The following is a 14146-nucleotide window of genomic DNA, read 5'->3' as shown; positions in this document are numbered from 1 at the left end:
GGAGGAGCAAATTAAGGCCTCACAACAAATTGAAACTATTAACATCAGGAAGAAGAAGGGCAAAACAAGTAGAAGCAGCTAGGAACTAGCATGTATCATCATGGCACTATGATCTATAATGGCCGCATTGTTTCATATCAGTTCGAATTTAAGAAACGGCTTAAGTGGTTATCATGATTATGGAAGTGTCTTTTGCTTAAAGTAACGTTAGGTTCTTCAGATTTTTTACAAAATGTGTTACTGATCAGATAATAAAAGTAATGAATTGTGCGAAAACCCTTCTATTCAAAGGCATACAACAATCTAGCAAGCGAAAGCTTCATTATTGATTTTCGAATTGTAACCACGTGTAAAATATCGATAAGATGAGCACCTAATTGGAATAGTTGGGATGCGAAATGGTTGGAGTACAGTTGAATGGGAGTGGTTGACGACACAGATATAAATCAGTGACCCGTTATATACACACATCCGTCATCGTGGTGATTATAAAACACAGAAGTGCAACTGTGTATGACAAAATGGTATGCAATTCAACTGAATACCCTTCCCATTTCCATGATTTCCATGACAGCTGCGATATAATTTCACACTTATCAGCTTAGCTTAGGCATGTTAGGAGTGTGACCATCTCGTATTTTAGACCAAAAAATGTATCACATAGAAATGATGATATAATACACCCTTTTTCGAATGAATCTATCCTGGGGCCGTTTCATAAAGCTGTTCGTAAGTTAAGAGCCACTTTAAGAACGTCTGGTGAACCTTTTTTACGCGCAAAATTCCGCCAATTCAATGCATCATTTACCACAAGAAAAGATCGCAAGTCGTTCTTAAAGTCGCTCTTAACTTATGAACAGCTTTATGAAACACCCATCAGAAATTCCCCCCCCCCCGGGTAAATTTGAAATTGACTCAGAAAAGTTGAAAGGCCTTAAGAACGGGACTGTCAACAAGTCTTTTTTTCACAGACATGGAACCATTTCATTTCGGCTACATACAAACAATTCTTTGGTGTCTGGGCATAGTTCTGACGGAAAACTGGAATTGATATTCGATTGGGAAATTCTCGTCGGATGATTTATTTTATGTATTCTTGTTAAAAAATCAAACAACCGAAATTGGAACTGTCAGATACTTCATTACTTCAAGACTTCATTACCCGACTGTCATCAATCTCGTTAGCTACCAACACCCGACAAAGTCCTCACATCCAAGGAAAGCATTTCATTACCTTAGATGCTTCATGAATCTTTCATTGGGCAAGAACTGGATCAACATGTCACAATAAGGGCAGATTAGGGGGTAATTCGATGCAGTTTAACATACTCAATCTGTCTTTTGCTGCGGGCTTAACTTCCCTCAGATGACCCTGTGAAGAGGAAAGATGAGGAGCAGAGACCTTGTGCCACGGGAGGTGCCGTAGGCCGCTACTCCCTTGCCGACATGGTCGATACACGATGGAAACTGACCTTTAGGAGGGGGTTAGACCTCAGAATAGTAGGGATCTACATGATTAGAGAATCAATCTACATCTACTTGAGATAGGTCAGCCGCGATGCGATAGTAAAGGACACTCGTGTTAAGAATAACCAGAATGCAACTCTACAAAACGCTTTTTCAAAACATCATAATCCTCCTATAGTGACTGTCATATTATCTTGAACATGATGGTCATTATATTGAATACATTTAAAGTCACAGAAATTGATTTTTAAGTAAGCCCTCTTGGATCCCCATATTGGCTTGTAAATAATACAACAAAATGTGGTCCTGTCGGTTGTTATCTAACAAAAAATAATGAACAGATTTCCCTTTTTTCGAGCCTTTGAGGCTTTTGGGGATACCTGTTTCTTTCATTCTTTTTTCAAATCTCATCTTAATGTTTCATGAATATATTTGTATATTTATATTCAAAATAATGTATGATATTTGTATGTTTTTACATGTAATGATTGAAAGAAATAAATGAGAGTATTTCCACTCTCCCTCAATACAATACAATACAATATTATTTTGCAAGAGTCTACAATCTTGAAATTGCTCCTATCGAAATACATATTCCCGCCGTTGGAATTCATTGCTAGAAACACATGCACATCGCAATTTATCTCTTGTGCTTTAAACGGAGGCGGAAATCAATTAAAAAAGTATTAACGTTTGCCTAAATCAATAATAGAAATCCGGAGGCTCGTACACCGACAGGTTTGCCGGTTATTACATATAACCAGTTTTCTATGTCCACTTCAACATGTGTGTGTGCGTCCTACGCAAGTGTAGAAGGCCCATATGAAAATGAAAAAAAAATCAATTAAATATTCAAGACAGCTCTTAGCATATGAAGAAATGGATATAAATCCATTCGACAGACAGACGGTCATCTTCAACTTTGGTCTCCAACCTTCGTTTGAGAAGTGAGATTCGTCACAATATTAATTAGAATCAGGCCGGCAGAGAGCCCCAGCAGCATGGGGCATCTCCACATGAGGGGGGCAGCAGGAGTAGACGACACACGCGCGCCATGACCGTTAGAGAGAGAGAGAAAAAAGAGCCTAGATTGTTGGTAGTATATCACACACGCTGTGCAGACGATACATCAAAGCGCGGGAAAGGTTAAATGCTCCGTCGGTGGAATTATATACCAGGACATATTAAGCAGGGTTGTCGGCCGCACTATGAAATATGATGTTTCTTAAGCTCATGCAGATTCTGTGAATATAGATATCTATGTAATCTTTTCCTTCACTCTCATGTTGTAGCGATGCATGTTGTGAAGTCTAAAAGTTTGGAATAAGTAACTGCTACGTGCTTTACTATTTCATATCCCATCATCAGCTAGGACGTTTACTTCCACCTTTTCTATGCCATAATGGCATTTTTGCCATGTGAGGCGATTCTTTCTAGCGTGTATTCGCGTGTCATCTTAAAACATAAACATTTGTTAACGTTACACGGGAAGAGTTCACTTTTTAACAATTCGTCCATTTATGGCTAAATGAAGTTGTGATAACTCACATGTATCAATCTGCTACCAACTTCCAAGGTTTCGCAAAGGATGTTTACAGTGGAAAACGTCATATAACAAAGATAGCATCACGTGACTTATCTAGAGGTGCCGTTGGGGTGTGAAGTACGGACTTTTAGACAATGTGCAATATTTTCGGCATGGTGAAACAGAAACTTTGCTTTACCCAATATCCCAATTTCGGCGTAGTCTTCTCCAACCATTTAATGATGATAGAGCATTCTGTTTGCATCGCAATATAGCCGCTTCATTACTTTAATTATATAGGCTGCACACTTGAAATGAAGATACCTTGGATGTAAAGAGGGAAACTAAATTATTAATGATGGTACTATCTTCCTCGGGAGTGACGAAGCATGAAGAGAAACTCGTGACAGGCGGATTATTATTGTCGGGTTACATATGGATAGGACACACGGATCATTCATTTCGGATTATACATGGACAGAATGTCCGGGAATCTGCAGAAGAACGCACTAAAACCTATTCCAAAAGCCGATTCTTTTTCTTGAACCAACATAATTTATTGGATTTATCACGAGGAAGAGCCAATGTTCTTCTCTCGCTCTAACCGTTATTGACATTGGGCACCGTTGATATGGTATTAAACTCATTGTGGCTACTGTACATGATATGATCATAGTTGTGTCATCAGGAACTATAGTTTGAGATTCGGCGGCATGAACAAGGATCTGCCCCACGATCGCTTGTTGTTTTTCATCATGTTTCTTTTGTTAGTCTGTCTGACCATCCCTGCTGTCTCAGCACAAGACAGCGTAAATACCACACAGAATTCTTCAAACAACTCTAACGCTACAGGAGGTATGAATTTAGATTAACTTAGACCCGCATTCTGAAGCCGGGTTTAATTTAAACTCTGGTTTTAAGTGGTGGTTTAACAATGGAAAGCCAGTTGTTACATAAATCTCTGATAGTAGCGGTTCAGTGTATCATCTCATTTGATTCCCAAAATATTATTAACTACCTGGGAAGGATAAGTATGACAGTTGTCTTCACCATTAAAGAACTTGTGAAGACCACAGTAAACATGAAAAGCAATCACTGTAAACAAAATTTTGAAACATTTGGCTTCCCATAATTTCGGCACAGAGTTAGACCATGGTCTAAGTTAAACCTGACTTCAGAATACGGGCCATAATATCAGAGTCCCGTATCGGTTGTTTAATGGCTCGTGGAGGGCATTTCATGAAGCAAATAATTTGGTGATTTTAACTGTTTTGATATGAACCAATTAGATGCAATGTGTTTAGTACCTTATGACACCCTTCGCAGACATATAATATTTATAAGCTAAGTACATGTATGTAAGTTTCAGCTAGAGCCTTTGCCCTAAACCTACACCTTCCCACGACAACAGCCAGTACCATTTTAACATTTCTTAACACAAAGTATAGTTCAAAATTTTTCCGTGACAGATAATCTGTATACATATTATGTCTCAAATTTCCTCTTATAAAATATGTATGTATGTATTAAAGGAATGTGTTCACATTCACGTGAATAACAGAAAAGAAAGGCCGGCGAAAAATAAGTTAGTCAATTTCGTCTGTGGCTTCAGCATGCACAGGTAAGATATAAGATTTGCCATTCACAATGATGAATACATTGAATCTCAGAGCAGTATGTGACATTTCACAACATCTAGTTTCGGGTTCGAAAGCAGTCAAATTCCAAAATTAAACATTTATCTTTATTCTGAAAAATAATCTCTTACAGGAATTAACAGAATGATCTAAATATTTTAGTAAGATCTTCTACTTAACAATGTATCAATGTTTGTTATCCAGGGCCTCATGGAAGATCAACTTTTGTTGAATGAGCTACCCTGGTGAAATATGAATAAATAAATAATAATAAAAAATAATAAAATCAGCCTTAAACGGAACATGCAGAAAGAATATCGCGTAACGTAATTCTTTATCTATGTCTAAGTGATTATAGTCAATAATATGCTCATTGAGTTCATTTTGGCATCAGGTCTTGCATAACACTTCGCTGACATGATTAAGGAATACTTCTTATATCCCCCCCTTTCTATCCAAGCCAAAGAGTTCGGGTAATGGTATTTTCAGAGTTGGCATTCCCTTTCAATTTAGTTCATTTTATTCCGGGTATCAACCGGTTGACTTATGTACCCTTTGCCAATGGGGCGCCCTTTCTTTCTAATGGGAGAAGAAAAGGTTTAGCGGTATACGTTATCCACGCCTTTTCCAGATAAGATAAGAATTTTGGCAGCCGCCTTATCATTTTTGGCGACTCGCTCTGAATATCATTGCCTATGGTTCGACCAACCACCTGATGAACACTCCGCGATATGGTTGATAACTACACGACATATTTTATGCAATTCGGCGTAGTGTTGCTCTTTTAGAATTGACAAAGAACACTTGTTTTCTTTAAAAACATAAGGCGAAAAGACACAAAGACACAAAATATATGACGTGCTTTGTATTCATAGTATTGACAGTCTGTATGTCAACCCAATATGCCAGAGTAACAAACAGAACACCATTAGCATTTCTTTTTATTAGTTTCGAAAGAAAATCACAATTCGTATTCATTTAACGCTTGGAGTTTGATTTATAAAACTGTATTGACAATTTAACCTTTTCAATAATCAACGAACATCGATGTAATATGTTTTACTGTATCTTAATATTTGCTTACTAAAATTAATGCAAGGCGCATGCAAGACCACGGATGCATGGCAGATACAATCAAAAGGTTAACTCCTTGATATGGCCCAATAACTGTATACACAATAACCAAAGCAAATAAACTGAATAAGAAATGGAAGTGGGAAAGAAACAATATACATATGAAAATTATTTTATCTCTATGAAAATATGTGCCATTACTAGGGATCAAATACAGTGAATTATTGCTCTATTCAGAATTTCTATCCACAAAGTCTCAAATGTGTACTTTAAAGGAGAATAGATTTGAAGGTAACGGATCAGAAACATAATTAAACTTAAAAAGAAAATGTTTAATTTGAACGAGTGGTACAAATAATATACATGATAGATTAATCATTAGGACATTTCATAATGGGGTTAACTCATTCCGCATCATGTATTGGGGTCAACAACCTTTTCATTGTAATTATAATATGATGTTAGGTGGAAAATCATAAACTGGAATATGTATCTGTGGACCACCATCCTTTATAAACATGATAAAAGGGCTAAGGTAACAAGGGGTGTGAGAAGAAGGGGATGGGCGGATCGAAGGGGCAAATACACCATTTCCCTCTGCCCTTTTCTCCGTCTTTTATCATGTTTATGTTTTTGAAATACTGTCTGACAACAGTCAGTCGGGCGTCCTGGACCCCTCCCCTCTACACTAAGTATGCCAATCTTTCATTAGAAAAATACAATTTCTTAAATGTAACATCTCATGGCCGGGTGTCATTTTAATATTTGCTATCGCAATCTTGTAGGCACGTAGGTGGGCTTTAGGTGCTAAATATCATTATACGTAGTTATGCAAATAGATGAGTGCACAAATGTAATCTTCCTATTTCAATGCCATCGAAGTTGATACTCGTCACTCGCGAATTGGATGGTCGGATCGAAAATTCATGGCGGAGATACATTGTAGCTCTCATTCATTTTACAAAATTATATATTATATTTTCTCCAAAAAATGTATAATTTCAGGGATGAACTTTATTGTCCCGTGTAACCGATTGAATTAGCTCTCGAATCTAATGGATCGACTTTAAATCTAGATATTCTTTGAATATGAAGGAAAGTATAGTGATACTCTTTTGAGCATAATTTATATTCATGATAAGATATAATTGTGGGAGTGCATGCGTTTGTTTGTGTTCAATGTTGCCGCAGTCATGTCGGTATTTACGTGTGTGTATTGTTCAACGTATTTCGTAATGTTAAGATGAGCAAGATGTCATGAGAAAATCGAAGTAATCATATTATTTGTGTTAAATGGAATAAAACAGAAAGGTAACGAACTCCTAGAGTGATCTGGATTAGGGGAAAGATCATCGTTTTATTCTTTAAGTTCCTTCTATCATTGTCTTCGTACTGTCTCATAAGGTTTCAATTAAATCCGACTTACCTTCGTCAATCACTCTAAGCGAATTGTGCGGCTAATCACCATTATGGTCTAGAACTGTAATGGTTTCAATATCTGGAGGTTAATCCCTACAAAGAGGCCCATCTATACATGAGATGATAATACTACCACAACGGCGACACAGACCCCAGCCCGACGGAGATATTACGTTCTCAGGGGCCGTGGAACAATTTGAAATTGTGCATGCATGGCGGATGAGTTGAAAGTGGGAGAGCTTTACATCCTTACAACTACAATCAAACTAATTTTCACGTTTGACTGAAATAGTAGGGGCCAACGCCCCTCGCCGTCGTTATTACCGATGTTATACAGTCGGTCTGTTTGGAGTCGTTTTCGTTGGTCAGAATGTAGATTGACACCAACCTTTACACCAACGCTAGTCCATGCAGTTACCGCTACTGCAACGAAAAATGACCATGACGCAGTGGTAGCTGCTACAACGTACTGAGAGCGTAGCGAGAACTGCTATTGACGTGACATAGTCTGCATGATCTCCGGAGACACATTTTTCGATACGTGGACTTTTAACTTGTCCAAAGCCCACGTAGCAGGAGCGCCGTCTAAACAGTGCATAGTAACGACGCAGCAAGGACCCACTAACAGCTCCAAAGACGTAGCATAGACGTGGCGGAAGGTAATACCCCCATTACACCAGACGAAGTTTCCGCTACGTTTTTGAAGTTCAGAAGAAACCCTGGGACGTGGCGCCAACTTTGTTTGAATTTCTCGAAAGATGTTAAATTGTCGCGTGCGTGCTACTTTTGCACCACGTTATTGTGATGTTTATGCTGCGTGTGTGGTGTGCCCACTAAGTTCATTCTGCGCGCAGAGCCGGTGCATGCTGCGTCGAAACGGTTCCCGCTACGTTCTGACTACATCCAGCAGATTGTGCGACTTTCTGTACCTTCGTCTATTTGGACGTAGAGCCAACCGAGTTTATGTGGTGGCCGCGTAGTGGCAGTACAGTATTATTCGTATTCGTATTCATGTTTTATTTAACAAAAAATCGATAAAAACAACAGTGGAGGGTAGTCCGGTTCAGTTAAAAACTGGTTTACAACGGAGCCCTCCACGAATAAAAGAAACATAAACATGATAAGAAAAGCAGAACACATACATAGTAAATAAATAAATAACAGAAAATGAGTATAATGAAATAGTTAACATAACACAAATCGTAATCAAAATAAAAGATTGAAAACATAGACAAAAACAAATTAAAAAAAAAAAATAATGATAAGGTGTGGCTGAACGTAGACATGGACAGAGTTGTTGCCACGTTCTTTTGGTGTCCGCTACGTCTATGAAGCTGTTGGTAGGTCTTTACTGCGTCATTACTACGCTCGGTTCAGACGGCGCTTCCACTACGCGGACTTTGGACATGTTCAAAGTCCACGTAGCGAAAAATTTGTCTCCGGAGGTCATGCAGACTATGCCACGTCAATAACAGTTCTCGCTACGCTCTCAGTACGCTGCAGCAGTTCCCACTAAGTCGTGGCCATTTTTCTTTGACGTAGCGAGAGCTGCATGGACGTAGTGTTGGTGTAATGGGGGTAAAGAATCAGCAACAACTCTGACCAAGTCTACTGCACGGCCGCCACGCACATTCAGTTGTCACTTTGTCCTATACATCAGATGAAGTTCTCGCTACGTTGTTGAAATTTCGAAGCACCTGGTGCCAGCTTCAGTTGATTTTCTACAAAAAAAATGTTACGTCCGCGCCAGGTCCTTGTGAAGTTCCCACTAAGTTTACGTTGCGCGCAAAAGCGGTCTATGCTATGTTCCCGCTACGTTGACTACTTCCAGTAGATTGTACCTTGTTATATTTGAACGTAGCGTCTACTGGGTGTGTGTGATGGTCGCGTAGTAGCAGTGCAGTAGACATGGACACATATGTTGCAACGTTCTTCCCGTGCCCTCTCGGTCTACGCTACATTGGTGAAGGTGTTATTGGGTCCTTACTGCGTCATTACTGCGCACTGTCCAGACGGCGCTCCCGCTACGCTCTCAGTACGTTGAAGCAGTTCCCACTGCGTCATGGCTATTTTTCTTTGACGCGGCGAGAACTGCATGTTGGTGTAACTCTCACATTATATTTCATCAGCAACCCTTAAAAACAAACATAAAGAACACCCTTCATATAATATCGTGCAGCATGCGCAGTCACTGATATTCATTTAATTGTTTTAAATTCTTAGTGTGCATGCATTGTCTCTGTCGGAATTCTTCTTTTAAAAAGTGGGCCTTAAGTTTATCACGTGTTTTAGTCTTCAATGCTTCGATGAATAATTGAATACACAATATGAATTCGGCCTCTGAAGGCTGAAAATCAGATCTATTAGCAAATGAACATGCTAAATAGAATTAGGCCCAATGCAAGATGGCTCTAATTCCCTTTATAAGTCTTAGGCGAATAAAGTCTGGGGACTCCTATCCAATTTAATTTTTCAAATGTCTTCTCCAGGTTCTCACATGAATTTCTTTCTGAAAATAAATAGCAAGATGTTTCGAACTGCTATCGACAGCATGGTCGGTGATGTGTGACAATGCCGAACAGTTCAAATTTCCTCATATTTTACGTCTATTTGATTCAGTTTATGCCTGCCTATTTCGTCATCACTCGCTTTCTTCTAAGTGCTTTTCTATTAAGTTTGGGCTTTCTCATAACCTGGTCTTAAAAGAATCCAATTCCAAAATGGCATTTTTTATGAGACGAATGGCTTTTAAAGGGATCTCTCTTACACCTTTTTCATGCCATCCTTATGTGTAGCACGTAAAATATACCTTTTTTATGAAAGAGTTTCAATATTCGAATGGGCGAAGTTATCTCAATGTGATTATTAACTCTCTAAACGACGTGAACGAAGAAAATAAGGAACGATGAAGTGTATGTGTGATTAATCAGGGGTATTCTCCAAATTTCAAGATATTACATTCAAACGTTCATTAATGGAATTATGCCCTCCGGCTATCTTTGATTGAGGCGGTCTTTACTCTTGGATGCACACCTGAATGCATGATGCTATCCTTCATGTCCTTTGGCACGTTTGGCCGTGGAATTCTGAGTGTGCTTGGTTCATCGAAGAGTTTCATTCATAATTTGTAGCATATACCTTTGCCAACACCCACTTTTGGCTATTGTATTGCATTGACAAATAAAATAATTTCATATCGTGGAAACTGAAGTTGGAAGAAAACCTTAAAATTTAAACCCCTGACATGCCTTTAGTTACACCGTATTTCAAATTTCCGCTCAGTACTTCTTCCAAATATTCCTTTCCATGCATTTAGATCCTCACATTATCCGTATAGTCCTAACTTATTTAAGCTATATCCGGGGGCTGCATGCATCCGTTCTTTTATTTTGCTGAACCTTTCTAACGTCAATTCAAAATGTATGAATGTATAGATAAATAAATCAAGAAAGTTCCGCATCGGAGTGTTGGAAATAGCGATCATTTGGAGAATATAAATGCAAGGAACACCGCAATCCATAGATTCACTGAAACAGCTGTCAAATGCCTTTACGAAGTTAAAGATGGAAAAAGTACACGATGAAAGTGAACAAGTTGAAACTTGATGATGATGATAATAATGATGATGATGATGATAATGATAATGATGATAATGATGATGATGATGATAATGATGATCATCATCATACAGCAAAAAACAAAAATAAAAAAAAAGATTATAGACGCGGGGAATGCAATGACGTAATGAAGGGATGGTGAGAAGGCAGATGAAAAAAAAAATCAGCGCGTCAAAGTAACTAAGCTGCATCTTCAAATTTGTTACTTTGTATCTGATTACTTGGTCGTATGTATCTTGATAGCTCTGCACGAAGGCTGATTTTTTTTCTATGTGGGGAGGACCGGCAGCAAACACATGTATGCATTTGCATATAGGATTACAGTTGAAAAGTACTCAGTCCACACTGATCATGATGATTAGTCGCAATAAGGTAACATTTCGTGAGATCCACGGTTGTCCAAATTTCTAGCAACACAAAACTGTAAAACACATTTCTTGAATATTTCGATTCGCACCGTAACGTTTAGATATTTGTATGTATGTGTTGTGTGTACGAGGATTATATTATGAATTTGTTTCACGAGGTTCCCAAGTGGGTAGTTTACAGAAATGTGCCATTTACCGAAATTAACCTCCTTACACACGTGACCCCCACTCGCAATCTTCTAGATGAACCCATGTCGTACCAGTTGCTGATTCGACTCACGTAACAACCAACGGAGCTTAGACTCCTCATCCACTTCCCTTTCTCTACACGATGGCACTTGTCAATCTCAAGGGGTCCCATGCCTTCCCTTATCCAAGAAGGACGGGGGTATACAAAGTGAATGAAAAAGAGATGATGGAAATGAAATGTAGCAATGTTTTCTCTTAAGTTAGATCGTTATTGTCGTGGTAACGTAGTAACGCTCCCATCATCCATCTTAGAATAGTAAGCCTTATAGCAATGAAAGCGGTCGGGCGGCGAGAATGAACTTTCACATTTCCAAAGATGCCATCCGATATTCTCGCTCGCTTAAGACCATAATCCGTCTAAACAACCTTCAAAGGGATATAACATCCTTATAAAAAAAATATTCTAGCTACTGGGATAATCCCAATAAAGGGAAAACGCGATACTAATTGGTTCGTATTTGCTTCAAGAAACCGTGTACTGCCAAGGAGCAATTGTTTAGATAATTACTAGATTTATGTGATCATAAATGTTGAATAAATATTATGAATGCATATTCAAGTAATTCTCGCACAGCTATATTACGTTATGAAACACTATTAACTATATAGATACTATATAACTTGGTTTAAATACAACTTTTATGCATAAATATTGTGCCACAAACACAATACATTCTCTAAGTGCACCCGAGGTATAAGGGTTTCATCGGTAGCAAGTGTATCAACAGATTTCCCTAATCCATGCTAATAATTGGCGTAGGCCTGGTAAGTGACGGGATGTGAGATATTCTCCCGAGATTTCCCCCGGGACAATGCGAGTGAAACGGGTGGCGCACTTAATCACAATGAAACGCAACCAGTGGCAACGCAATCACTTAAAGTTATTACAATAATGAGGCACACAAATTTCTGAAATAGAACAAAAATGTGTAAGCCTATAAGTAGACAACGTTACCGTTTCTATGCAGAACAGAATTTAAGGAGGTTTTGATTCCCCCATTGTTGGTATGACTTCCCAATAGTGCATTCGAAGTTTACACATTTAAGCGTCTTTGGTTGAGACCATGCATGCCATAATAGTTTTTACTATCAACGCTAATTTGTGACGTAAATGACGGCCTGTAAGATATCTCCCCAAGATATTTCCCAAGGGAATACGTTGAAAATGTCGAGTTGCGCATTTACCAAAAGCGCAACCAGAGGCACAGCTTACATTTTTGTTGTATTAAACGAGGGGGTGAAAATGAACTGTCATAGTGGAAAATCATATAAATATTAGATATTTGGTAGGCCTTGTCTTAGACCTGCAAAATATCCGTGGAGAACTATCTGCCTACTATATGTTCTCAATATTGTTTCCCATTTGGTAGGGTGGTGGTAAAATTGTTTATTCTTATTCACAGTTTGTAATCAACTGCTAACACGGTTAATGTTGCATTCAGGTTTTGACAGGAGATAGAGAGAAAGAAACAAGCGGAAAGAGAGGGGATGGGGATTAATCAAGATGAAAAATTTTCTTTTATCATACTCCATAAAGAAAGAAAGTAACCGACATACCTTCCCTTTAAACACCCATATTTAACTCCCCATGGTATCAACACAGCTGACTGTTGTATACCCTTTCCTTTTTATCTCTTCCACTCTACAGGAGCCTCGGGGTCACGTGACCATATGAATCTTCGTTCGGATCTGTTTTCGAACGGTCGATACGACAAGTCGATTCGACCGGTCAAAAATATCTCCCAAACAACCCTCGTCGAGATGCAATTTTTCGTTGCCCAGGTCCTGGATGTGGTAAGATATGGAAATATTCTCCAATCGTAATTTATCTACTTCGCGGGAATATTGGGGGGGGGGGTGTTAACAAATAATAAAGTTTAACAAATAATAAAGTTTTACTAAAAAATCAGTATGCTTGCAGTCAAATCACTAGATGTTATGATGGGTGGTTTACTATAACGCATTGAACGTGTCGCTCTACTAAAGATTAAATTTAAATCAAACTTAATTCTTTGAAGAATTTCTCTAAATTGCATTTATATGTTTTCATACTCTTGTAGAAAAACACCGTCCAATAAAGTTAACACTTGATTCCATTTTCAACAATGGAATCAACGATAGACTATTCATTTTAATAACTAGAAATAAAGAATTCCAGAGCATATTCCGTTTTTAAGAGCTTATTAATGATCTCATTATCGTAAAATTACAACCAACAGTGTATCTCTACACTTTCTTTCTTTTTTTTCATTTCACATATTAAATTAAAGGGTAAAAATGCTTTAAGATAGCAAGTTTCGAAATATCTCTGATAAGAAATATTGAATGTTAATGGAAAAATGCGACTTTATATCATTATTGTGCAGCTTTAATGTGTTAAGATTATTTTCCATTTACTGTAAAAACTTCTCCGAATTACTGATTTTAACAGGATGAACGACTGGAGACTTTTAAAATCAACGCCTGGTTGACCATGGTAAGTGTTTGAATTAATATAATAATAATGATAATAATATTTATACTACTAAATAATAATAATAAGCATTTATATAGCTCCATCTATCTAGAAATTTTCCATTCCGAGGCGCGATGTTATTATTATTATTACCCCGGCTTTAGCTCGAGCTGCCTTTCAGCGCTCATGCATTCAAGGCATCAATTCTGCCGGGAACGCATTCACCTCGCCTGGGTGGAGTGCAGCACAATGTGGATAAATTTCTTGCCGACGGAAATTACGCCATGGCTGGGATTCGAACCCACGACCCTCTGTTTCATAGTCAGAAGACTTAT

General features: G+C 38.2%; 1 protein-coding gene across 1 annotated transcript; it reads left to right on the top strand.

The window, feature by feature from the left end:
- Positions 1 to 2393: 2393 nt before the first annotated feature.
- LOC121425326 (acetylcholine receptor subunit beta-type acr-2-like) lies at positions 2394 to 13844 on the top strand. Its single transcript, XM_041621356.1, has 3 exons — positions 2394 to 3847; positions 13005 to 13150; positions 13788 to 13844. Exons 1-3 carry the CDS (start codon positions 3706 to 3708, stop codon positions 13842 to 13844), a joined length of 345 nt encoding a protein of 114 aa, XP_041477290.1. The 5' UTR covers positions 2394 to 3705.
- The last annotated feature ends 302 nt before the right edge of the window (positions 13845 to 14146 follow it).

This window comes from Lytechinus variegatus, chromosome 12, assembly GCF_018143015.1.
Source record: "Lytechinus variegatus isolate NC3 chromosome 12, Lvar_3.0, whole genome shotgun sequence".
In the NCBI taxonomy this organism is placed as follows: Eukaryota; Metazoa; Echinodermata; class Echinoidea; order Temnopleuroida; family Toxopneustidae; genus Lytechinus; species Lytechinus variegatus.
This window is presented reverse-complemented; position numbering and strand designations above follow the sequence as displayed.

Excerpts from the sequence above, each read along its gene's own strand:
- LOC121425326 (XM_041621356.1), top strand. The coding sequence starts at position 3,706 with ATGAACAAGGATCTGCCCCACGATCGCTTGTTGTTTTTCATCATGTTT. Across the intron at positions 3,848-13,004 it reads CAACTCTAACGCTACAGGAG|GAGCCTCGGGGTCACGTGAC; the intron begins GTATGAATTTAG and ends TCCACTCTACAG. Across the intron at positions 13,151-13,787 it reads TTGCCCAGGTCCTGGATGTG|GATGAACGACTGGAGACTTT; the intron begins GTAAGATATGGA and ends TGATTTTAACAG.